We start from the raw sequence: 26,180 nt of genomic DNA, 5'->3' as shown, positions 1-26,180 counted from the left end.
TATGTGAGCTTCTCAGCAATTTCCCTAATCACGCTCCCCAAGGAACCATTACACCAATCCATAGACTATACCTCCCCTTCAGAGTTAAATGTGTTGTACAGATGCGGATATTTCCTCACCGGTGCTGTGTGAAAACTTGTGGCGTATCCTCATTTATTATTTTTTTTAATACCTCAACCTGCTCCAGAGAACCCCACTGCTAAGCATCTGAAAAAGACGCACTGTCGCGCAGCAGGGTAATTCGTACAAATCTCTTTCTACCTTGATGTAGATTTGTAAGCCTAAAATTTTCAAGAAGAGGGAGGGGAAAAGAGTGGCGCGACAAGGAAGAGATCTCAAGCATGAAAAAAGAAAGAAATCAAGGCCTGTTTTGAGGGATTATTGTTGCTTTCTTTCCTCCCTCTTCCCTCCCCTGTAAACCTCCTCAAAGGACATCTGTCCATCTCCGTGTAGACCAAAGGGGCTGATTAATGACCTGGCTAACCCAGCACTCAATGCTGTACCCCACCACACCAATCTAATTACCCAGCGGAGAGCGCACAGACTCCAGCATCTCGCCCTCCTCCTTTCCATGCATCAGAATGAGGCAGTATTAAAATGGATGACAAATCTGGATTATGTTCGGCAAAGAAGAGGCAAAGCAGAGCAAAAGAAAATGCCCAGGAATCAAAGGCCGGGCTGTCATGAATAATAAAACTGTCTGCCTCAAACTGCAGTCAGGGGATGATAATGAAATAAATAATGAATTGATTACTATGCATCTGACTGCGCACTGAGATGATTTGTACGTGCCGCGAGGGGGGACTGAGCTTGTTGCAACACCACGGACAGGCTTAATGAAAGAGGAATGAAGAATTCTAGTCTTTTAATACCACTTGTGATAATTGGACTTCTGCTCGGAGCGCTCGGCACAAGTACATCCTCGGAAAAAAAAAAAACATAAATTACGTGGCAAGCGCAGACTTGGCTCTTTCACAGAGTCTGAAATTAGACAAGTCTCATTCTGTGTTTTCATCTGATTAGTATTGGGAAATCAGCATGCTCATTAGACCACATCCCTCCTTTTAAAAATGCAGATTTTACTGCCAAATCAAATCCTCAATATGATCAATACTAAAACGTGGGGGAGGCTGGAGTGGCAAGAAATCATTGTGATAACTCACAACATGACATGGAGGAGAACCAGAGCGGCGCAGCCTTCAAGTCTAAGCTGTTACACTTATCGGGCTGTGAACAATGGACTTTCCTTTTAGAGAGACAAATGCTGTAATGCAACAGACCATCCAACCGCTGGAGGAAGTGGTAAAGGAGCCCGTGCCTTGTTCCACTCTGACACATGCTGAGTTCCTCTGCAGGACAATATGGACCCTGCCAGACAGTCCCACTCATCCACAAACTCAAGTATGAACGCACGAACACACACAAGCATGGGAGAGTGTGCGTAAACTGGCGCACGTACACACTCGCACGCTGATTAAATTAGTCTGAAGGAGCAACAGGGGCCCCCAGACAATATTTTCATTGCAATAATAAAGGAAAAGCTTGCTTATGGCCCTCCCCAAGCAAATATTTGGCTTTGGGTCAGCTCTATTATTCATCCCCCAAGGAATATGCCAGGGCCAAAGTTTTCAGCAGTGAAGCAAAGACTGTAGAAAAGAGTCGAAAAAGACAAACAGTCTGGGCATTTACGAGGCCTGGAGGCTTTCGGTTAATAAATCAAACAAGCTCCGAATGCATCTAGGTAGTGCCTCAGTGGGTATGTCACTGGGGCGGGGGGGGTTGTGCTGTGAGTGGACTTGGAATATGTGACTTATCCCAGTCTAGGGATGGAAGAACTAAATCCTTAATCTTCCCACATAAAGTTCCCTTGGTGGGTGATGATCGCTTTGTGCAGATAAGCTGACAGTCAGAAAAAAATATGACGGAGCCTGTTTGTGTGTTAGAGAGTGTCTGTGTGTGTGTGAAGCCAGGCAGGACGCCTGGAATAAATCCCAGCATCCCCCAGAGGCGGTCTCTGTTATCACGGAGGAAAAGTTATCAGATAGGACAAGAAGACAGAGGGAGGGAGAGAGAGATAGGCAGGTAGGTAGACAGTGATAGAGAGAGTGGACTCGCAATTTTTGTAAGGCGTGAACTTAAGCACCCCAGAGGTCCATCAGGACAGCTGACATTCATCATCGGAACTGTTGGGTGTTATGGAGAAGCTGCACCTCCAGAGGCCGAAGAACAAACACGGAGCACACTGACTGTGCTCAAGCAGGCAGCGGTCGCGTCAAATACACAACACACCCTCAGACTGTGACGCACTTCCAGAAAGACAGACCACAGACAGCTGGAGAATTGTTCCACGCTGCCTTTTGATTTAACTTCCTGTTAAAAATTTAATTGTTATCCGTGATGCGCTGTTATCTTCCTGTCAGTGGCATTGGTTACCTGTATCCACTCTTTGTTGGAATCCTCTGCTGGTGTCCATGCATTTTCATAGTAGTTGAGTCTGGAGCGCTCTGGGGACCAGCTAGGATTGTACTGGGATGAAACCATGATCTGATCTGACGTTATCTCTCCCGATTCCATTCCCAAAGGGTCACTACAGTCAAAGTCTGCAAAGGGAAAATGTAAACAATGTTTATTTCTGAGCAAGTCAAAATGCGACACAGCAATGTCTTTTCAGTGCCCACCACCCCTGCTACAGAATCAGAGCTTATCTCAAGGGAGGAGGCCACCGCATGGCAGCCACTCAGCACTGCCGGCCGGGAAAGAGGAGCACATCAGCAGTGCCTCGGTAAATCCTTTCCGCGTCTCTCCCTCTACTTTTTAATGGAAGCAGGATGGAAGCGTTCCGCATTAAGACGTAAAAATGTCCTCATAAAACATTCAGTGTAGGCTGGTATTACGCGTTAGAGTGACTTTCCCTCCAGTAAATTTTTTTTTTCCACTGACTGGATCAGTTTCCCTTCACTTCCCTGTGGGCAGTTTATCTTTTTTTTTTTTTAACCTTTCTCCCCATTTTCTCCCTTATTTGGTCTCTTGTGGGAGTTTAGGTGTGTTTAGTGTCTGTATTTGGGGACCATACATCACACTCAGTGGTCAAACGCCCCATGGGAGGAGGTGCTTCACTTGTTAGTGTTAACTCTGGGCAGCTGATTTGTGGTATCCGGGGCTCCGTAAACGAAAAGACTCCGCTGGGTCAGATTGGGGTCAGCCCCTCTAACCTCAGTTGTCTGGACATACTGACCCTGCTGTGGAGCGATGAAGAAAATGACCTTTTGATCCGGGCAGTTATTCATTAAGTTCACCACAACAACACAGAGGTATGCGAAGGCACACTTTCAGCCACTCATGTGAGCGGCTCTTGTTTATTTACTTCCTTTTTTTCCCCCAATGGGGAAATTGGTCATAAAGCAAACTGGCAATCCTTCAAGTAGGATGCTAGCATAAATGTAAAAGCTTATGACCAAAACAATACAGTCATTTGCTTATATGCACATACACATGCACAGATTCAGAGGGCTCAGGATGGAGAGTAGTGTGGAACTGCTGTGTGGCTGCTGCCTAAAAGCTAACACAGATGGTCTCCCCATCTGCTGGCCTGCTCACGCGCCTCAGTCAGTGGGTCAGCGTGCATCCTTGTGCTTTACAGTGTCGACGTGTGGCTGTATACGCATGTGTTCGTGCACAAAGGTATGCCGGAGTCTCCGTGTGAGGCCGAGAAAACTGTCTCGCACCTCCCCGCATTCATTGTCGCCTTTCTTTGAGAAGACAGCCTGTTCTTGCCAGACTTTTGTACTCGGACCTACGTCACCTAGAATACAGACCGCGATCAACAAAAAAACACAAGGAGGTTGTCTGTTCGCTTTCAAAGGTGGTATCTGATCACGTGGATTAGCGACCAAAGCGGGGTTTGATAGCTGAGGAAAATGGCGACAGTTGATAGAGGGGATGAGTGCATGAGAAAGAACAAAAGACAAGGCCTCTTTTCAGCGCCTTATCGCCTCTCATCAGTAGCTTTCAGCTGGAGCGTACCCATCCCCTCGCCACGGAGAAGCGAGAAAATCCACCGTGTATTATGCATAAGGGGATTATGAATGATTCAAGCAGTACAAGCCTGGAAAAGCAAAGACAGGGTCTGGAGATTTTTATTTTCATCTCGGATTTGTTTGAGTTGGTGATGTAAGCCCGAGCAACTGACTTCTAAATGAAGGTGTGCGCTGATCACAGGTCAGATATTTCACCGGGCCTCTTAAGGGCGAATGTGAAAAGCTGCTCCGCGTAATCTGATCTTGGACGCGTGATTAAAACAGCCCGAGTGACTCGGAGTAAACTAAAGAGAAGTGACATAAACAGTCACAGCTCTTCTCGTTGCTGCGAGGTGGCCTTGTTTTCATTTGCAGCATGTGTACAACAGCAAAGTGTGCCTTCCCCTTTGGGTGAGATAAAACGCTCTTTGGAGATGATTAGTAGATTGGCTGGATTTCATCCATCTCTGCTGCTATTCAAAGACCAAATGTGTGGGTGTGGGTATGTGTATATGGGGTGGTCTAGCCTCTGGACAGATTTATGACTCCTACCAGGACTTTTCCTCCTTAATGAAATGTTTAGATGGAAAGTTTTGCAAAACGGGGTCAGGGGGTCAGGCCCCGTGACAGGGACACTGAATGTGAAAGCCCCAGGGATGTGTGTGAGTGTGCGTCCAGGGTTGTTACTGGTGAGGAAGCCGTCTTTTGGAGCCCGTCTGGGCTCATGGTGTGTAAATGTAAGCCTTGTAAACCACAGGAGGCAGACTTGTAACCAGTAACACATTCCCCAAATGAAGAGGCAGGAGGTGTTTATTTAATAACTCTTATAAGTTCTGCTTAACAAGTGGGAACTTGTCACAACAGGACCCACTGAAAGTAGCAGACAACATCTGCTTCTTTGTGTAATATTCTCCTGCTGGTTACATTCCTGCCCTCTAATTCTTTTACAGCTAGTAACTTTTAAAGTTTTCTTTCACTAAACAAATTTACATTTCTGCCTCAGTCATCCCACTTGTGTACCAATGTTCTTTGTCTACCTGTGATTCAGCCTCCCTGACATCCCCATCTGTCTGATTTTAAGTGCTTTTTCTGGGGTTTTTTGGAGTGTATGCCAGCTCACCCTCTGGAACGGTTCTTTCGATGACGGTGAAGTTGGCAGAGAAGCCTTCCTTTGCGATGGCGCTGTCGGTGTTGATTGTCAGGGCCAGGATGCCTGTGTAAGAGATGATCCTGCCCGGGGTGTTCTGCCCGCAGTACCTTCCGACGTGTGGGCCAACTGGAGAGAGAAAAAGAGTGAATAAGCGCAAACATATAATATGTTCCTCGAGTTAGACTTGGGTGAAGGTCACACATGGCTTTTAACTAGCCCCTCACCCCCACCGTGGAGGTGTGAAACCTGGTGTGTCAATCGACCCAATAAAGAAGAGCGAGAAAAGACTCTGTTTGTTCGTTTGCCTGCCACAGGGAAAAAAAAAAAAAGCAAGTGCAACCTGTGGCGTGCGGGGGGTGGGGGGCAGGTCATGGTCTCTATTTGCTGGCTGTAAATACCACAAACCTCCTGTACCCACAATTGTTTTCTTAGACCTGAGGCAGACACAGCCGTGGCCCAGCGAGGCCAAACAAGCAAAGACTGGACAATGGGGAAGCATTAAAAGTCGGAAAGCAATAAAAGCGGGAGAGCGATGTGTTCGGCCGGGCAGACTGAGCAGAATGGGAAAACAGGACGGATGAAAGGTTGGAGGTGGAGAAATGCAGGGAGAGTGAGAGAGAGCGATGGGGGCGACGAGGGAGGGAGAGAGAGAGGGAGAGCGCGGGAGCACAATGACCTTGCCCTGCGTCTCTGATGTGTGCTGTGATCCGTGCGCACTGGTGAGTGTGCGTTCCTGTTGGGGGAGCTGGAGCTTATCTGTGATTAGTAATGCTGTGATCAGCAGCGAGTGACAGTCCTGCCTCCCCGTGGCCTCCTGTCATCCAAAACATGCCACTTCCAGCCCGGCTCCTACATGAAAGGCAAAGGCCAGACTGCTGGGGCTCGGGGGCGGGAGCGGTGTGACGGCTCAGATTAATCTTCACAGACCAGGTGCCTGGTGAACAAATGTGAGACTCTACTGTATGTTTGCTTGTGAACCTGAGCTGAAAAAAAATCTCCTGGATTAAGTGCATGAGTCCCCAGCACTATGATATTTTCAAGAACCTTGCTGCCTTTTCTCCAGCCTGTTCCCCAGGGAAAAGGCTCGCTGAGGTTCCATGACACACCTGTCGAGCGAGGTGCACTTTAAGAACAGGGGTAAGGGGTAGCACAGATCCTCCCCCCGCTGCTTCACGAAGACCTGCGCCTGCCCAAACGTCTCCCACCTCTGCCTCCAGTCTTCCGTGCTAATGCATAATTATCGATCCTGCACGCACCACAGGAACCGCCTGGCAGAAGCCGACACGCTGCTTTCCCCCTGTGGCTCATTTTTATACAGGACTGTGGATCACACGCGGCAACACTTGAGTGACGTGACGCTACATCAGTTCAAAATGGCATTTTCCAGTTCCTGCTCTCATCAAAGCTTCCTGTATGCAATGATGAACTGAGACAGATCTGAATCTTAATCATCAAGCAGTGCCGGAAACGTTACTTTTTCTAGACCCCCGGTGTCTTCTGTAAAAATATGTATTAAAAGGTGCTAATAATGTGACATATTCTCAGCTCCCAGAGTCTTTGAGAATCGACTTAATCAACACCAGTCTTGAAAATTAGACATGCGTCACCTCTGGCAGGGAGGAGGGGTTGCACAAATGAGTTGTGGAAATATTTTGCGGAATCAAAGGTCAGCTTGGCAAAAGTTAACATCTACAGACACACGGGCTCAAAGAAAACTGAGCTTTAAGTAAACTTACTTGAAAAGGCGCCACGATTTGCACTTCAACCTTATCACCTCCGACGTGAAAGCAGAGAATACCGATGTGCACTGGGCTGAACGCAACAAGATAAAATTCTTTCAATTTTCTGCCACTGATGGCTGAGAGAAGCTTTCATCTTGTCTGCACCCTGTGTTGGAATAGCCAGGAGAAAAACTGAAAACTTCAAGAGGTGATTTCGCTCGCTGAGTTCAAAGCCTCGTCCCAGAGCAATGGAAGCCTTGCTTTGAACGTTGCTTGCTTGCTCTCGCTCCATCGCTCACCTGCTGATTTTTTTTTTCTTTTGAGATAGATGGATTTCAGAACGCCATTTTAGGGGGGAATATTTTGATTGTGTGTCTGGATCCACGTGAATGTTGTGGCCTGTGGTAAACCAAGAGCAGCAGACGTCCCGTGGAGTGCTGTTTGACTCTAATAAGCACTTCCGGTGAGAAACACAAAGGATCCTGCAAAGGAAATTCCTTTTGGAGCAATTTCCTGCAAGATCAGACTGTGTTCTCCACATGTCAGCACCCTGAAAAGCATCAACTTAAACATTACAGCCTAGATCGGACCTTGAACTCCCAAATGTATAAGCACTATCAAAGTCTTTGACACAATACGGTCTGTGACTGAAAAAGGAAGTATGGGAGGATTGTGACAGGAAGTGTTCGGCATTTGGCAAAGACAAAGCGTTCTGTTAGACCACTGCCAAGTATGGTTAAGGTAGTTAGCCTTCTTGCCCAAAGAATGTCATCTTATTGTTTAAAGTTGCTCCTTTCCTTTTGGAAAAACAACGAGCAACGAAGCTGAAACTTATCACTCCACTCACCCGCATTCTCACGCTCCCACCACAGGTTTACAGGTTTTCTAAATAGTGCGATAACACATATTTTCCCATGTTTGTTATGCTGGTGTTGACACAGCTAACTTCTACACTTGGTTGGACATTAGATCTCTGACTTTCAAATACCAGAGTTTTTAGTAGTTTTAGAAACAACGAAACGACTTAGTAATGACATAACAGAAAAAATGTATTATAACAGAGGAGCTCAAACTGTAGCTTAATTAGAAAGGAGTCATAAAGTGTACATGAGTTCAAAAGTGGCAGCTCCACAGCAATGTCAACACAGATCAAGCACAGCATTACAAGCACTGACAGGTGAAGTGAATAACAATGATTATCTCTTCATCAATGCACCTGTTAGTGGGTGGGATACATTAGGAAGCAAGTGAACATTTTGTCCTCAGAGTTGATGTGTTAGGAGCAGCAAAAATGGGTAAGTGTAAGGATTTGAGTGAGTTTGACCAGTTGCGTGTGTGGCGCACAAGGATGCACTATAGAAAGGAGGCAACCCTGTAAAGGCAGTGTGATGCTTGGAGCAATGTTCTGCTGGGAAACCTTGGGCCCTGCCATGGATGTGGACATTACTACCTACGCATGGAAATGGCACTCCCTCTTTCAGCAGGAGAATACGCTCTGCCTCAAAGCAAAAATGGTTCAGGAATAGTTTGAGGTTCATAATCAGTTTGAGTTTGTTTGACTTGACCTCCAAATTCTGCAGATCTCAGTCCAATCAAGCATCTGTGGGATCTGCTGGACATAAAAGTCAGGTCTTAAAGGATCTGTTGCTAACATCTTGGTGCAGATACCACAGCACACCTTCAGGGATCTAGTGGAGCCCATGCCTCGATGGGTCAGGGCTGTTTTGGTAGCAAAAGGGGGACCAACACAATATTAGGCAGTTGGCCATAATGTTATGCCTGATCTGTGTATATTAAGTGATCTAACACTGCCCAGCAGGTAGCAGCGGTGCCCTAAATTGTTAAATGATGCATTGCTGCAATGCCTCACACTTTCACATTAAATTGCGTTCAATTCTCTGTTCTTCCCACTCACTCACCTCCAGGGAACCCATCCCAGATCTCCAGCCGGTCATAGCGGCAGAACACACCAGTAGGGGGCGTTGGGTCGGGCTCCAGCTCAAAGCTCTCAAACTCCAAGATGATTTCTGACATTTTCGGGGCAAAGATCATGAAAGTGCAGTCCAGGTTGTTGGGGTATTTCTCGGGGAACCCAGGTGACTTAATGATGCCGCTGTTGGAGGTGAAGTTCCTGGAGCATTCCGGACCTGCAGGAAGGAAGTGAGATGAGAAGTGAGAAGATGAATGGGGGACAAAGGAAGACATTTGAATGACTATTTCTTAAGTGAGTTGCTTAGGTGTTAAAGTAAGTTTGAGAAGCTCAGCCTTCCAGCTGCCCTACTGAGGGGAGGACAGTTTACGGCCCATAGGTGCAAGACCACCTCAGTAGTTCTTGTTTTCACAAGAGGCTACATCTGGATCTCTACATCTGGATGCTCAAAAAAAGCATCACACTCCATCACTGTCTGTATGTGTGTTAAAACTGGAGGAACATCTGGGCTGAAAGTGTAAACATTAGTGAAAGGCCTCAATCACCAGAATCGGGGGAATGATGAATAAAGAGCTTGATTCGTTCCTCACACACACACACACACACACACACACACACACACACACACACACACACACACACACACACACACACACACACACACAAGCCCTCATCAGGACATGTCTGCGAAACATATGAGAGGTGCTCGAGCAAAATTACAGCGTCAGTGATGGAAAGCGAAGTGAACAACTGTGCATTCATCAACACGCGCGCACGCACACCTAAACACACAGTTTTACACCAGGAAAAGTCAAAATATTTATGCACAGCTCCCCGGAGAGCTACCTTTCAGCTGATGAGGAGTATTAACGCATTTCCCATGGCAGACACTTCTCACAAGCACAAAATTATGATTTAAGAATGATTGACGTGATTCAAAAAAAAACAAAAACTGAGACTAGCAGCTGCTTGAAAATGTTTAAATGTATGTGACAGACATTAGGATGCGTTCACTATTCAGACTCAAGCATCAGTCCCGAGTGTTAGAAAGCGTCTGTTTTATACAAACATATACACAGATAGAAAATCAGAAAAAAAACCCCAGAACTACTGTCGTTCTCATTATTTTGAGCCATTAGTTGTAGAAGTGTACCCAGGATAACATCATTTTCATGCTAGTCTGGCAGCTGGCGTGATGGGTGCAGATGGGGCCAATCGAAACCAAAATTGCAGGGAGTTATCGTTAGACAGAGCCACCGTGCCGCAGTCATTGCAGCTTAAATGAATGTGGCAAACTGCTTTTTTTCCATCGCCACTCAAGCATCTCGCTGGGACCCTAATTGAAGACCATCAACACCACTTGAGTCTGTCCACCGGTGCTTTGAGTGAAGGGACAGAGAGCAACGTTGATTTTCTCCCCTCGCCCCAAGCTGAAAGCCACGGCAAGCGGGTGCTTTGACTCCAAAAAGAGTTGACATTTAGTGCGGCGGCTAAAGTGTGGCTTTCGTGAACAGTGGACGCCATTAATTTCTCAGCTTCCCCCTTCGTATTTACCCCGGGAGAAAACGGAGTGATTTTTGTTCAGGGAGAGTGCTCCCCGGGATGAGAGGGTTGCTGGATGCTGGAGATCTGCACTTTGCCACATTTGAGATTAATGTCATGCAGTTCTGGGGGTGGGGGGGGGGGGGTAAAACTATAGATGCAAGCCAGTTCTTTCTGTGGTGAGTGTTCTAGACAGCTGTAGCATCCAGAGTGCTGTTCAGGTCAATGTGTTGAATTTTGTGTGGATATTGGCTCCGAGCTCCACTCTCCATCCATTTCATCAGCTTCTACCGTGACCCTTATCTCAGCTCAGCAGTTGACCAGAACAGATTTAGAGTTTGGAAATGGTTCACGCTGTAAACCTGTCGAAATCCAAGCAGTAGGCTGGCAGTCAAAGAGCACAGTACCACCACAAATTTTTGTTAGTAAAACTACAGCTCTTACAGTATCGTTTCTACTGGTTTCTGATTATCTCGGCTAAACACTGGTAGTTACCAAGGTCCCCACACCAGACGTCTCCTCTGAATGCTAAAAGGCATTAACCAGAGATACTGTCCCCAAACTGAACCAACCTCACCGTCAACATTTCTGTTGCTATGTTCTTTCTGAACTGTCATAACTGAGGCCAAAGCAAGGACAAACCTTCTTATACTGTCAGCTTTTTTTTGTTCCTGGCTGCATGCAACTCCCTCCAAATGAAAAAAGAGGAGCGAGAGAGACAGAGCACTCTGGTTGCTCCCACCGGTGAGATAATCATCCAACAGATCTCTTTTATCTGCCGTCTCCACATGGGAGGGCTTCTGTCCCCAGCTCCTCTCACTACGCCCAGGATGTTTTGTGCTGATGCGAGCGAGAGGCAAACAGAAAAGCAGTCACGCTTTCCTGTCGCATCGCCCCTACATGCGCTGCGTGTGTCTTGACAAGGAGCTTCAGGAGACAACTATATCCAGCTGTCAGCCAAAGGCTAACACCCTGCCCCTCAGTTACTCCCTGTCTCTCCCTGTGCTGTTTTACTGCTGCAGTTGTGGGTGTCTCTCCTCGTAGATTTCTTAAAAACAGGAAAGGTTAAAAAACAGGTTTGTAAACATGAAAAAGTGTGACTCGGCAAGCATGCGCAAACTGCAGCTTTTAAACTTAAAGCAGAAGGACGGGACAAAGAAAGGAAGAAGCAACCTTGAGCGCACAGCATTTACTGGCAGCCTCCAACCAGACACTCCACTGTTTACCGCTGGCAGTAATGACTTCTGTTAACTCTCATTTATATGGAGTCCTTCTCTGGATGGAGGAGTAAACAGATGTCACTGGCAACTTGCTTTGTGAATGATTTGAATTTGTTTAACAGGGCAAGTTGTAGCTGGCAAAACGATATCTAATGGGGATTTGATTTCAATCTTTGCTAGAGTGAGAGATTCATAATGAATGCTAAATAAATGTGGTCTGGACATTAAGGCAGTGGTGTGCCTTTCAACTCTTAAGTCTCCCCTGATTGCTTGTGCTCTGTGTTACTCTGAGTGCTGAGAGAAAACCGGAGACTGTGCGTTAATCATTAGAACAACCAGGGAACGCGTGTCAAATGTGACAGCCTCTTGCTATTTTCCTGCTATTCCCACTCTTTTTCTTTCTGCTCCTAACACTTCAAACTTTTTTTCTTTCCATCTAATCATCACTGCCCCTCCACCAACCCACCCAAGTCAGGGGTATTAGTGGCTGGAGCCATAGAAGCTGAAGGTGTTGTTCTTAGGCTGTTAAGTAAATCACCACTGTTTGTGTTCTATGTCGCTCTCCGGCTGATTATTATCCCAGTTCTGCCCCCCTGCGCCATTAATGCCCCCCACCGCCTTCACGCCCGCCCCCACCCCTTCCCATTTTGTTCTCATGCCACACTGACAGAAGGGTTAATTGCTGGTGGAGAATTAACTCCTTCCACACTAAATCAAACATTAACCTGGAGCCTGTGGAGTGTCTGTCATTGAAACAGATGGAAGAGGCAGGTTTACATTTACCCCCACACACTCACACACACACACATCCTGAGGCTCTGCACAACTGACGTGGTATTTAGCATGCGCCTATGACATCACCCTGCCTTCCCCACTTACAGGGATGGATGACACTGCGCTGATAGGATGGGGGTGGGCTGGGGACACAGTATCCCTCGGGCTCCCCTGAAAGAAATGTGTTGTCTCAAGTTTCCATGAGGGCCTTGCATGTGTGTGTGTGTGCGTGTGTACAATGACAGTGCGTCTCCAGATGTGACCTCTGCCATCAGTGTGTGTCGTCCACAAAAGCCGCCCTCCCATTAGGTCCCACCCAGCACATGCACACACCTTCAAAGTGTTTTCACAGGTGTGTGCTCAGAGTAAAAGCAACCACATCTCCATGACATGATAAACAGGGCCTTTGCATGAGAACATATATATTTTAGTGTGGCACGGTAGACCTCACTCCAGGCTTAGTCATTCTGCTGAGCAATTAGGCTGAGCTGTGTGTGTGTGTGTGTGTGTGTGTGTGTGTGTGTGTGTGTGTGTGTGTGTGTGAGTCGGGTGGGGGCTACCAGTGGCACTATCTCTGCCTGCTCTCCCACTTCAATGGGAGCTCGGCCAGCCTCGGAGCGGCTCTAAGCAAACTGAGGAGCTGCTAAAAGAAAACATATGTTGCGCGTGTGCGCACACGCGTACACTTAAAGAGGACGGTTCTTTCCAGAATCCACTTGAGGATTTTAAGTGCAATTCTGTCAGATGACAGGACAAACACGGATCTTCTTCTTACAAAAGCAGCCGGATTTCATTGGTGGGTAATCCAACGTCAACTCATTTTACACTGGGGGGGGGGGGCGCATTACTGCTTTTCGCTCTCATTGTTGCTCGATTTTTGCAAGTCGAGGCCATTGTTTTCCCAGCGCATTCTTTTTAATCGACATTTTATTTTTATCTGGGCGTCAAATGCCTCTGTAGAGACGCACAAACACTAGCAGCTTGCTGAACTGCTCCCTTTGGGCCAAACACTCCTCCCTCTCCGACTTATACCTCTTGTCTATCTCTTTCTTCACCACCATCTAGCTCTTCCCGCCTCTCGCCAGACCTCAGCCAGCAGAGCGAGGCTGCCAATTTGTGGGCTATAAAATAAATAGCCCATGCTAATTAAGATGGTTGGATGGGACTGAGGAGTGGAGAGGGGGTAGAGACTGATGCAGAAGCGGCCATAGAGAGCCTGCAAAACAACCTGTTCTCTACCAATTAGACACTTTGCAGGCATGCCGCTGATGAAAGCCAGGGGTACAGATGCCAGGATTTTTCAAGTGTTTGTGAATTTGTAACTACACAGCTTACAGCTGACGTGAGTGAACCTGCACATATAAACATACTTGTAAAAGTTGGCATATGATCCCAAAGGGGGGCTGTGCATTTGAATATGTTTGCCTTGTGAGCATATTTATCTTGCACACGACCTTTGCTTCTGTTAAACCCAGGATGAAAGGCAGCGGCAGCCCCCAAGGTTGACTTCCAGTGAGCCGGGGCCTATAATCACAGTGATAAACAGCCTGCATTCTTTGCATTTCTCTTCATTGACATGCACAAGCGTGAGTCTCCCGTTTCTCCATCCGTTATCGGAGCATCTGTGTATCATCATTAACGTTACATGTGTTAGCCAACACAATGTTTTCCCAACTAATGCCGTGCGTGTTGATAAGCTGCGCTAATCAGCTAGCTTTGTATCTCTCTTTCTGCTCAGTCCTCTCTCTCTCACTCTCTCTCACTCCAACAAACAGAGCTGCTAATTGATCTCAGAGCCCATTCTTGGCGGGAGCCAGCGCCACAGTAGTCAAAACACAGAGCAAATTCAAAGCTTAACGATGGTCTGGATCCACTAAGAAAGTGATGGCGCACCCACGGTGCTCTTCTCTGCAGGGGGGGATAGCACTGGGTGAAAAATATTCATATGAAAAAGTTCGACCCTGGCCCCGATTCGCTCTCTGTCCACGCTTAGATCCATGTTTCTTGCTAGATATGTATTCCCTCTGAGTGTGTTCAGCAGTTCCTCCCTATCACCAAAGAGCCCCTAACACGCCTCATTTATAATCAGTCCTGGCTAATAGATGAGACTGGGAAATACCAAGCTAATCGTGGAAAGAATGTAGCAGATTTAACTAGCCTATCAGCGGGGAATGTGTATGTGCGTGTGGACCGGTTTGCGTATGTCGAGGTGGAGTGTCGCTTTGATCTCGTAAATGGACCCACACTCCACCAGCTGCCCTACTGTGATGGTGACACGCACAAACCCAGACATACAAGCACAAACACACACTCGCTCAGATTAAAAGGAAGGAGGAACCTTGCTGGGCTATTTATCATGTCTCCTGGGGTCACGGGGTGCTGTCCCATAGACTGCTGCTAGGGTTAATTAATAAAAGGAGTCTGTCGCACCTGCCTGCCCACTACTCACTCTCTAGATATGCTGTTCTCCTCTGCCTTCTTCCAGTCTAAACAAAGGAAGGCAGCAACCCAACAGGAAATTCTCTTTCTTGCTATGCTGCGGTCTGATAAGACAGACATCCCCTGATAATATTTTTGATTTAACATACCTGGCTCCCACCTAAAATTACCCAGAGGTCCTATTTTTAAGTATTAAGGGAGGAACATGACTAACTGCATACTACTGTGGTGCTGAAAGCGCTTCCTCAGCTAGAGCCCTGCTAAGTGGATTGAAATCATTTTCTCCACAACTAGCACATCAGAGGTTATAATAGCTGGTTCATACCCTTGCTGTGGATTGCCATCTGACAATAAACTAACACTTGAAACAACATTTGTTAAATCAGCGCTTAGCAAATTATGCCCATGCTTATTGTCTAATAATTCACACCAGATGAAAACTGCTACAATTATGGAACATATGGGACTATGATTCATTGGTTTTGAATGAAGCATATTGCTTGCCATATTGCATTTGCATAATTTGATGCTCTAATGCCTTGACTAAATCACAAACAAACCATGAAATTAGATGGAGGGGCTCTTTCTTGCTTCATTATCAGAATTATTCCTCCAGCTTTTATAGCGTGTTGCACCGCGTTTGATAGATTTGACAAATTAGGGGACTGTGACAGCGTTGCCTCAACTTAAAGCAAGATGTCAACAACTACTTTAAGGTGTCAGCTCAGACATTTTAAATGTAATAAAAATGCAAATAAGAACAAAAGAAAGATCATCACAGAGTAAGCTTGCTCGAAAATGGAGGAAAACACAACTTTGAATTCAGGGCAACTAAATTTCCAGTGGTTTAGCAAACCAGAGTGGCTGAAAAGCAAAGCTGATGCAAAAAGTGCTTCAAACTGCAGTTCCAATAATGGCCACTTGAGGTTGTCTTCAAAAAGCGAGCCAAGCCTCATACATCAGTGATAAAATGTCAAAGGTAAGAGAAGAAATAGGCATGTCTACAGCCAAAAAACATTTTGGATCTCTACTGCAAAGTTCATGATTAACAAGGGTGGACGTTGTTTTTTTTCTTACCCATCCATTTAAAATGTTTCAGGGCTTAAAGCACTGTATGATTGAGAACATCTGCAGTTCAAGTGACAGTTGTGTGTTGACCCAGGTGGTTATAACTGCTAGCTGTCTAGTGAGGTATTACCTCAGCTAATTGAAGCCACAGAACGAGGCCCCTTGACAGTTTTTGTGCTGTTAATCGTCTTTTGGAGAATTTTGTGTGCAATTATGTGACAAGTGATATTGCTTATTGTTTCATTATTGTACTAACAAATCGTCCAAGAGGAATTTCAGTGAGTTAAATTCCCAGAAAGGTGCTAACTAAGCTAGCTAATATTCGGTAATAATAACTCACTGAAAAATGGCCCCTTCTGGCTCCAAAAAACAAGCAAACAATACAACTGGTGACATCACAGCAGCTATGTAAATCTTTAATATACAGTCTGTATTCAAGAAGAGCTACTAAATTTGCTTTGAGGTAAGTTTTGTCAGTTGCATTTCTGTTTGTTACTCTGCGACATCCTCTTTTCTTTTTGTTAAAAAGAACAAAGGAGAAATGATTTCCTCCATCCTTGAATAACAGCATGCATAATTTGATATTGCTGATGTAAAATATGGAAGACAGCAATTTTTAAATGTAGAATACAAGATAAATATATTTCCAACATGAATGTGAAAAATATTGCTATTGTGCAAAAGATAACTGTCACCTACCTGTCTTAAAGATCTCGTATCGGATAGAGAAGCCTGCTCCGTGGGTCTCGTAGTCGGACACAAATTTGATGAAAAGCTGGTTTCCAGAAGAGACGACTGGAGAAGGGGCAATCTTTCCACAGTACTTCCCCACCAACTGACCGCTCTCATCGGTGCCATCTCGTACCTCCACATAGTCATATCTGAACAGAGAGGACACAAGGGAGGGAGTGTCAGTCCCACAATGTTGTATATGAATCATATTCTTCTTTGAGTCTAGTGTTTAGGTAATAAGGTTGAAAATCAGACTATTACTGCTATTACATGCATGTGCACACGTTCTCAGAGGACCACAGAGCAACACAACATACTGTGCAGGTTATGTGGTGGAAATAACACACTGTGTGCTAATGAGGTCTCAGGTTAAAACTCAGAGAACAGGTGGGCAGAGTTTGCTTTCATTATATCGGTGTGCAATGAGCACACACACACGCACAAACGCGCACACACACTGCAGAGGTTTTTCTGCTCCCAGCAGCACCGAGGTCAGATTTATGTAACTGCTTTAACTGGTGAACTTGAGCTGAACAGTTGTCTATCTGCTGTTTAACCACAGGATAACAGCCACAGTGAGCCTGTTCTATAACAGAATAATATGGGACGCCAACGTAATTATATTTTGGCCTTTGGCTTAGATTGGTGTATAGAACGAGCAGGTGCTAAAGCTATTAAAACACACACACTCAGAGAGACACACACATGTACACACACTTGAACATCACATTCAAATGGAATTTCAGACCCACGGCTATTGAAGGGAGCAGCCACTTAATTGAGTCAGCGCAGAGTTTAGGAGCCGAAGAGGAAAACAGCTTTGAAATAGGACACACACACACACACACGCATACACGCACGCACACACACACACACACACACAGATTCTAGCATGTGAAACTTAAGCTGGTAGAGGAGAAATCAGAGTGCTTGGCCATCGGGGGTGGTCTAACTAGCCCCTGGTTATCTGTGGGTGCGAGTATTTTCAGGCACTTGTTAAAGGTGTACATTAAATGCATTTGAGTTGCGGTTTTCACTCTAGTGCCTGCATATGTGTGTGTGTGTGTGTGTGTGTGTGTGTGCAAGTTTGAACGATGTGCAGGGATGAGTTTTCCGTGCTGTGTTTTGACTGTGAGTGACAGATTGAGTGCTCCTCCAAAAGCAGATTTCAGTTCAGGTTTCCAAGATTCCTAATTGCCCAGAACACGAATATCCTGCCAAGTTTTCCGCTCTCCAGGCCACTTATCGTGGATATCCATACCCAAACCACGAGGGCCTGTGGCACAGTTCCTCCATCTTAATCAGGAACCAGACGAATAAAATATAATTCACACATAGTACATTTAAAATAAAACAAAAAAATTGATATATGTGTGTGCAAGGCGCAGCGAGTGTGTGGTCACAATCAGTCGCGCACATGCTCTGTCTGTCTCCTTAGAAGAAAATATGTGCCTTCTGGCGAGCAGGAACTCTTTTCATAGTTTTCCTTGATTCCCAAATTACTGTCAAAACACCGGGCCTCCTTAGTGATTCCGAACTCCCTTAATGCGTGGGATTTTACACAAAAAGGCGATTTACACTTTGAATGATGGCGAGGGTGGACCAAATCCCTCAGGTGAGACCTCACATGTATCAACATGTACCCTTTGACACCTTTTTCTGTTAAATGGTTTACTTCACCTGCCTCAAATTTTTAAAAATGTTTTTGTAAAACAGGAATTGAATTACCAGCGGTGGTTTGGGATGAAGTGGGAAAGAGAGTGCCCGCCGGGTTTTCATATGCAAAACATTAAGGCGAGCAAGAGGGACTGACATGTGAGAGGCGAGGACAGAGGGTAACTAACTGTAGAGCTGGACAGCTCCAAATTAGGTCTCCTGAGGCAGCGCGGTGGATGGATGGCTTCACTTGTCTTTGGGCTCAGACGGGGTGATCTGGGGTGATATGGAGCTGTCAAGACACACTGAGCCTTGTTCTTCTTTTTTCCTTTAAATCTTTAGAGTGTCAGGTTAAAGGTTTGATACCAAGAAAGCAGCTGTCTGCCTGCCAACAGCCTTGGATAGCCAGATGTCTACACTCTTTTTTCAGAATGACCCCACACACAGGCGACGTCACTGCATTACAACTGCCATCAAAATCTGACTGAAAAGACTGGATTCACTTCATGTATTTTTAATATGTATTGTATTTATAACACCTTGTGGCTCTATAATATTTCTGAGGATGGGTGTGGTCCAGAGAGGTTGGCACATGGCTGCCCCTCCCTTGTGTGGTTCTGCTGAATGTTGCTTCCTGTTAAAGGGAGTTTTTCCTTCCCATTGTCACCAAGTGCTTGCTTGTAGGGGGTCAACTGATTGATGGGGTTTTCTCTGTATTATTATCTTTACCTTACAAAATAAAGCACCTTGAGGTGACTGATTTGGCACTATATGAATAAAACTGAATAGATTCTAAACTGATTGAGTCACCTGAGAAAACAGAGAGTTTATTTTCAAAAGTCTTACTGGCATAGGCATTTTCTTCATTTGAGTTTAACTCTTGACAGGAAGCTGCAACAATAAGATTTCTTCCCACTTTGTTTCGAGTCTACACACAATCAATTTCTTCTCTCCTCTACTCTCCTGTCCTCTCCTTTCCTCTCCTCTCAGTTCCCAGCTCACAAAAGAGAACATCAATCTTCCCATGGCCCTGCTCTGTTCTATCAGCAGACTTATAATTCACCTCAGAGCCTCTGTCTCTGCAGCTACCCCCCCTCCTCCCCCACAACTGCCAAAAGCTGAGAATTGCCAGATGCCTAAAAAATTGATGCAGAGATGCATCACTGCGATGAAGAAGGAAAGAAGAGCAAGCTGCAGTACAACCGATTTTCTACAACTGATTGAGTTTCTATGTGTTTGCATGCATGCATGCATGCACACGCATACACACACACACGTGTGCACGCTCAGCATTAGGCGTGTGAAAAGAAGCTAGACAACTAACTAATGTTTTCATCTCATCAGCCCTCACAGACTGCCATTTCACCCCTCCAAGCAAAGAGAGGAAAAAGCTTATTTTGGACTTCTATTTCGATTCCGATCACACCGAGAAAAGCTGTTTACTGCATTTCCACCCTGGCACATCATCATCATCAGCTTGGATGGCCCTCGTGAAGACGGCGCAGCGGGAGCGAGAATGCAGATGGAAGAGAGAACACGCCCCGGGGGGTCCTCGCTGTGGAAGAGAACGTGAGAGGAGACCTCCTACTCCAAAATGTCTCTATTTGTTCCTAAATGACTGGTGCATCAGCCAGAACTCCAGCGGTTCTGCGCCACCGGGTCCCACATGCTCCGCTTCTCTAACAGAGAATCCATCCGGGCCCTTATCATCTGGAAGACATTACGGGAAAACGTTTGGCCGGGCACTTTGACGCCTTCAGAAGTCACTCTCGTTGCCAGCTGTGTTAAATGCAGCTCTAATCTGTTACTCTAAACACCTGTGGGTGCTCACCTCTAGGGGCTAAGAATCCTGAAGGGGGGACAGAGGACAGTTAACAACTTTGATTTCAGATATTAAAGGCAGCACATGAACATGGCCTACTTATAAACCTCCCCATAGTTTTAGGGGGTTTGCTGCTAGTCTGTGTCCCACTGACCTGTCGAGCTAAACCCAGATTCCTCTTCTCAGGAGCCTGTGCGATGACCTTTTATGCTGCATCACTGCTGCTCTTGTTGTTATTCCCCATGACAATGCAATCTAGTTGAGCTGTGCACCTATTTATCTGTCTAGTCTGCTTTGGGCCTGGGTGGGCCTGCTAGCACACCACAACACACACAGATAATTACACACACACACAGTTAGCTGCCTACCACAGTGCTAATAGTGAAAACGGTTTGCCAATCCAGTGGGGAAATTAAAGGAAAAAAGAGAGGGAAAGAAGCGGTGGGTGGGTGCGGAGGTGGTGGTGGTAGGGGGGCAATGTAATTCTCAACGACCTTCGCTTCACCGACTCAAATGTATTAGCCTGCCTTCTTTCTTCAGGCACAGAGAGAAAGCAATCCGCTAGTGTCAAACGAGAACATTAGCCCTCCTCACAAAGCTAAAGAGAAGGCGACAAACCACCGGCCTAACAATATAACAGTTATATTGCCTGAAGCTTTCCCATGGAAATAATCTGTCCTCCCTCTATAAATGTCTGCTTGATATGGTTCTACAAAAGCAATGCAATCTAAGGCAATGCAATAACACTATGACAGACTGTATAAGGCTCACACAATTGGTTAGATTTCTTAATCAGACCATTTATAAGCTCAAGCTTGCTGCGGGAACCCCCCCAGAACAAGAGTTCTTTCTTTGCTATCGCCCCTTGCTTCAGCTGCATAGAGAACAAATGCCTGACCTCCTTTCTCAAGCATTTCTCTGTCTGCAAGCTAACATGAAAACATGTCACCTATAACATGTAAAAACAGCTCTGGGGAACATAAGTGGAACTGGCTAAACAGCAGACTTGGGACGGACCCTGCAGGACCCGGTGAGACTTAACAGGAAAACGGACCTTGTTGTAGGCTGTCAGAAAATTCCAGGCCCAGGGACTCGATGTATTAATGAGACTTGTCGAACAAACTGCCACTTGGGGTTTTGGTAAAACATTGTTAAGGTTTGAATAAGTGAGCGGGGGAGGGCAAAGATCAGTTGATCTCTGAGTTACTTTTTCCGAGCCTGGGGGCGGGACATGCCTCGCTCAAATAAAATGATCTGTCGTTCTCCACTTTCCATCCCTCACTGCATCCCCATTGCATGTGACATTCATTAACCTGAGCCTAGAATAACAGGTTCCATTTTTCCTTGGGCACCAGTCCAGCTTTAATGACCCTTGTGTCAGCTTGCCTGGACAGACAAGGAAGTAAGGAAGAAAAAATGAGGCCGTAAACGAAGCCTACGTCTTAATGTTCGCAGCTCAAAACATTAACCTTAATGACCTTTCTGACTTCGAGATTTCGATTGGAGGGAGAGATCTAATTATTTAAACAGGAAAAAAATAAAAAACCACGGGGTTGTTTTAAGTTAACCTTAACTTCTCAAACCACAGAAAATTATTTCACGAGTTTACGTGCTTGGAGCATGGCAGCACACCCAGTGGAATAAACCACCAGCCAATCAGGGCCGAAGGCTTCAGAAGTGGTTCTCACTTGCGAGGGGCGGAGGGAATGATTGGTTAACTCGCCAACCACGCTTCTGTATAGATGGATGGAGATAAAAAAGATGGATGAAAAGTTGGATATTCCCCACCCAGATGGCCCAGCTGCAACCATCAATGGGCCTCTCTGGGTGTCACCCCCACACGGTTAGACGTATTTTTAGACGCTGTAGCTGTTTCGGATTTTGCAGCGGGCCAGGCCACACGTTCGTAAGCATATTCGCTTTCCTAAACTGCAATTATCATTAGCATTGATGGATTTAGCATGCTTCCATCCATTAGCTCCCCTAATTACACTGTCGAGAGATCTGCCATCGCCAACAATCAAATTAATGAATTTGGCTGTTTAGACTCAATTATTGCACACCCCCACCTCCCCACCCCTTCTGCAACAAGCACAATAATCCCTTATTCAGAAATATGAGCACCCAGACTGACAGGAGGGAGATTTCTGCCCCAGGGGGGGCTCCTTCCCCGCTTAGCACAGAGCAGGCTCACACTAATGTGAACTTAAGGGATGATGGGAGGAGACAAGAAACAAGTGGGGGAAATAAAACTGACCACAAAAGCTCCCACTGTTAGCAGGCTGTCTGAATTGCCTGTGCTCACCTCACAAGTGAGGCCCACTGCACTTTGAACCCTGGGGAAGTATGTTCAGCTGACTCGCTTTCTGCTCCCATGAGCCACTGACGTGCCTACAGGGCCAAAACAGAGTTGTGCATATTTCCAGTAATTCTCCATGGACACACTTGGACTTTATTCCCTTACTGGAACAATGAAGCATGACCAATCGGTCATAACAACAAGACTATCTGTCAGTAGTTAACTTGTAGTTCCTTGTACTAGTGTGATACTGCTAATTTGGAGGTTTGGGCCTTTTAAGGTATTATCGAACCAAAAGTAAAACAGGTGGTTCTTTTCACTTAACAAGATTTGGTTTCAATGCATCTGAAGTTAAGTCCTGCTCCAAGACAACTCAATGAGAAGAAAAATGTGGATGAAATGCAAAAAATAAACCCTGATGACTTTCCCTTAAGTAAAGTATTAAAATAAGAATGAGCTCAACTATAACTCAACTATTTTCAAATATTCTTAATAAAAATAAAACTTTTTTTTTAAATGTTACATTTTTTAACAGGATGCAATAATGCTGCGAGCGGTGCTGCCAATATTTCCTTTCATAGTACACATTTTGTTATAATGAATATTGTGGGAATGAGTAACTACAATCAATTAGAAAACTGCCCATGGCAAAATGGGAACACACATTTAGCACATTCCCCCCCTACTTAGTATGGTTGGGAAATGAATCTGTTTTGCATACAGCAAATACAGCATACATGCTTCTGAGTGCAGATCGGAGCGTTCGCACGCTGAATGTATGTGTTTCCAAATGAAGCGACCAAGCCTTTGGGTAATTTCTTGAAACATTTCTTGGAAGTAAAGTAGCTATATCTGTTACGGCCTTATTATGTAGTCAGCTTGACTTGGAGCTATTATGAAGAACTATGTCAGCGATACACCGGCTCCTGAAAAGGTTTAACATGGACAAAACACAGTTAGAAACTGTGTGATATCATTTACAAAGGAACCAAAAAAGGCCGGCAGAAAATTAGTATAACATTTTTTTAAAGCATGAAAAGAGAGCAACCAACAAAAAGATACAAAGGATGAAAAAGGTGTGTGATTTCTTAAAGATAGCAGAGAGAAAGACAGAGAGAGAGAGGGGAGAGGAGCACTCCAGTCCATTTCTGGGGCCATTACAGGAGGGAATGGCTCCCATTTGTCCCACCTTGACATTTGAGAGGATCTCTGATTACACATGAGAGAGGGGCAGGCAGAGGTGAGCGAGTGAGAGTCCTCCACAGGGGTCTGTGGCACGGCTCAGATGATACGCCGCTGTTACAACAATGAGAAGTCAAGGGTAAAAATAACAGGGCACCGGGAGAAAGGGGTGATGTGGCACAGCAGGGCTGACTTGGATACTGTCTTTTTTTAAGTGTGCTATCCCCGCCCTTCCTCTTGTCGCCTGCTCTACCCCACGGAGCACCTCGGTGACATAAGTACACGTGCACCCTGCTGGGAAGGAGGGAGCAAATGGGCCCTTTATTTGAACCTGTAATGAAGACTGGAAAATCCATAACCCTCAGCTGACAGGATATATGCTGGTTTAACATTTCATCTCTTTATATGGCTATAAGCAGGGGTCAAATATGTTGTTCAAGTGTGGGTATTCGAATCATCTCTAAACACAATATAATTTAAGAGCACAAAGACTTGCGGGTTCAATGCGCTTGAAACATGGAAACATGGCGTTTATTGCATATGAATGTTTCAATATGCAAAACACTTCATTGTCGTAAGCATGTTTGGAAAATCCCAAGACTGTACGCCTCTGCTCGTGTTGAAAAATTTCATGCAGATTTCATTCCTGAATTGGGTTTTGTGCAGATACAATGAGAAATGCCCGATTCCGTCTGATCTCACGATGCTAAAAATGACTACACCCTTGCGATCATTTGTTTCTTATCTTGTGTCATTGTGCTTGTAGCTAACTAAGTACAGTTATGGACAAATACTTTAAAACATACCTTTTGAGAGCGGTACGTGGGATGGTGGTTCACCGCTACTCAGAATATGACTTTCTAATGACTGACACTGGTGTGTGCACGATGCAGGAGAGACTATAACCATGACACTGATCCGAAGGGTCAAAGAATAATATCCTGTTTATTCATGTCGCAAAAGGGTGTGTGTGTGTGTGGTTTGGGGTATGGGTTAGGGTGCTTGTTAGAGGACAAAGTATTACTAGATATCCTGTTCATGACTGCATGTGTAGGATGTACAGCACATGATTGAGGTCTGCCTTGCTGGAACCATGTGAAAAGAAGAGCACTCAAAAGAAGAAGGAGATAATTGTAAACAACTTTGTCCTAGTGACCCACTGAACTTCACATAGGACAAAAATCAGCTATGTGAGCTCTTCTTTGCTTCATCTTTTGTGGCCTGACAAGAAAAAAAAAAGAAGCAGAATCAAAATCCAGCAGCATCTACAGAGGTAATCATCTATCTGCTTATAGCAGCGCTCCCCGTCGAGTAATGAGCACGCCGCTTTCAAAGAAGAGGCAGGAGGAACCTGGCGAGGAGAGTTAAAAAAAGGAGGAAAGGAAGGGAGGAGGGGAGCTGGGTTTGAGGTCAGCTAGAGGTAAAGCCTTCGGGTGCTGTTCAAAACTCTCTCGCCTCTCCACAATGGACAGGAAGGGGAGAAAGAGTGCGGCGTGGGTGGGGTGAAGGTGTTGGTTGTGTTAAGAGGAAACAGCTGAGGGGAGATAGAGAAGTTCAGTTGGTGATAGAGGGAGTGAAGGAAAAGCCAGAAAAGAGAAAAGCAAAGCATGCAAACAGCTGATAGAGGTGCCAGCCCGAATCCAGTAAAAAGGTCAGTGGTGTGAGTTCTTACACATGGCTCTGCAATGCTTAGGATGCTTGAGGGCAATGGTAATAATAACTACACCGGGAATTATTCAATTAAATATTCCATCCATCCCCACTGGCAATCTCCCTCCTCTTCCCTTTCTCTGTCCTCCCTGGAGTGGGTCAGAGAGCAGTCTGGGCAGGGTACTTCATGACCCAGTCATCTGGCCGGACATCTAGTCACTTGGCTAGGAGCAGGACAGAACTGTGAACATGTGAACATTCCCCCTCCCCCGTGGACGACTGGGACTGTGTCCTCTTCGGTATGAGCGACCAATTAAAAAAAGAACAAACTACACCTGACCTCAGACTCGAGGCAGCACAACCTGAATTTCTGAATGTTAACAGGAAGAGGAAGGAAGCGAGAAGAGGAAGAAAATAAATGAGGGAAGAGTTTCTACGGTTGGGACATATGTTTGCACAGTGAGGAGATCGGGCGATGCCAGATTCGGGGCAGTTTCCTTTCAGTGTAAACCAGCCCTTGGATGGAAAAGCTAATGTTTAAATCCTCGTGCTTTATTTCACTTTGACAACTGCATTGTTCCCAGATTGTGCAAAGAAGTCAGATTTTCCAACGATGCAGCACTCTGAAAGCCAAACGGGCCGTGCTGTGAGGGCCACACGCCAAGCAGTGCATCTCTTCCGTGGCGATGGGCAGAGAGGCTGAATTCTTGGCATTGCAGAGCTGATTTAAGTGCTGATGACCGGCCAGCTTCTGCCAACATTTGGAGGGCAAGGTGACTCCTCCATTTACTGGCCTGACAATTGAACTTTACCGTCGAGCTGGATTAGCTGCATTATTTCCCCCTGCTTTCTGGTAAAGCCTGCGGGTGGTAGGCATACGTATAAGAGAGGGGCCTTCTGGTTGGTTATCCCCTCATGAGCGAGGGTCATGCTGGAAAGGGTGGGCAGGCGCCAGACACCCCAGCTACTTATATTACTT

The 26,180-nt window shown here is 45.7% G+C and overlaps 1 protein-coding gene across 5 annotated transcripts in view; it reads right to left on the bottom strand.

Annotated features, from left to right (window-relative positions):
* nrp1a (neuropilin 1a) overlaps positions 1 to 26,180 on the bottom strand; it is a 62,375-nt gene that overhangs the window by 25,273 nt on the left and 10,922 nt on the right. For all 5 annotated transcript variants that reach the window (XM_063484151.1, XM_063484154.1, XM_063484153.1 and 2 more), the window contains 4 exons: positions 16,560 to 16,741; positions 8,807 to 9,034; positions 5,137 to 5,292; positions 2,434 to 2,600 (listed from right to left, as the gene is read on the bottom strand). In XM_063484151.1, the coding sequence (XP_063340221.1) occupies positions 2,434 to 2,600; positions 5,137 to 5,292; positions 8,807 to 9,034; positions 16,560 to 16,741 (733 nt within the window). The remainder of the gene's footprint in view (positions 1 to 2,433; positions 2,601 to 5,136; positions 5,293 to 8,806; positions 9,035 to 16,559; positions 16,742 to 26,180) is intronic.

The sequence above is a fragment of the Pelmatolapia mariae genome, linkage group LG9, assembly GCF_036321145.2.
Source record: "Pelmatolapia mariae isolate MD_Pm_ZW linkage group LG9, Pm_UMD_F_2, whole genome shotgun sequence".
Lineage (NCBI taxonomy): Eukaryota > Metazoa > Chordata > Actinopteri > Cichliformes > Cichlidae > Pelmatolapia > Pelmatolapia mariae.
This window is presented reverse-complemented; position numbering and strand designations above follow the sequence as displayed.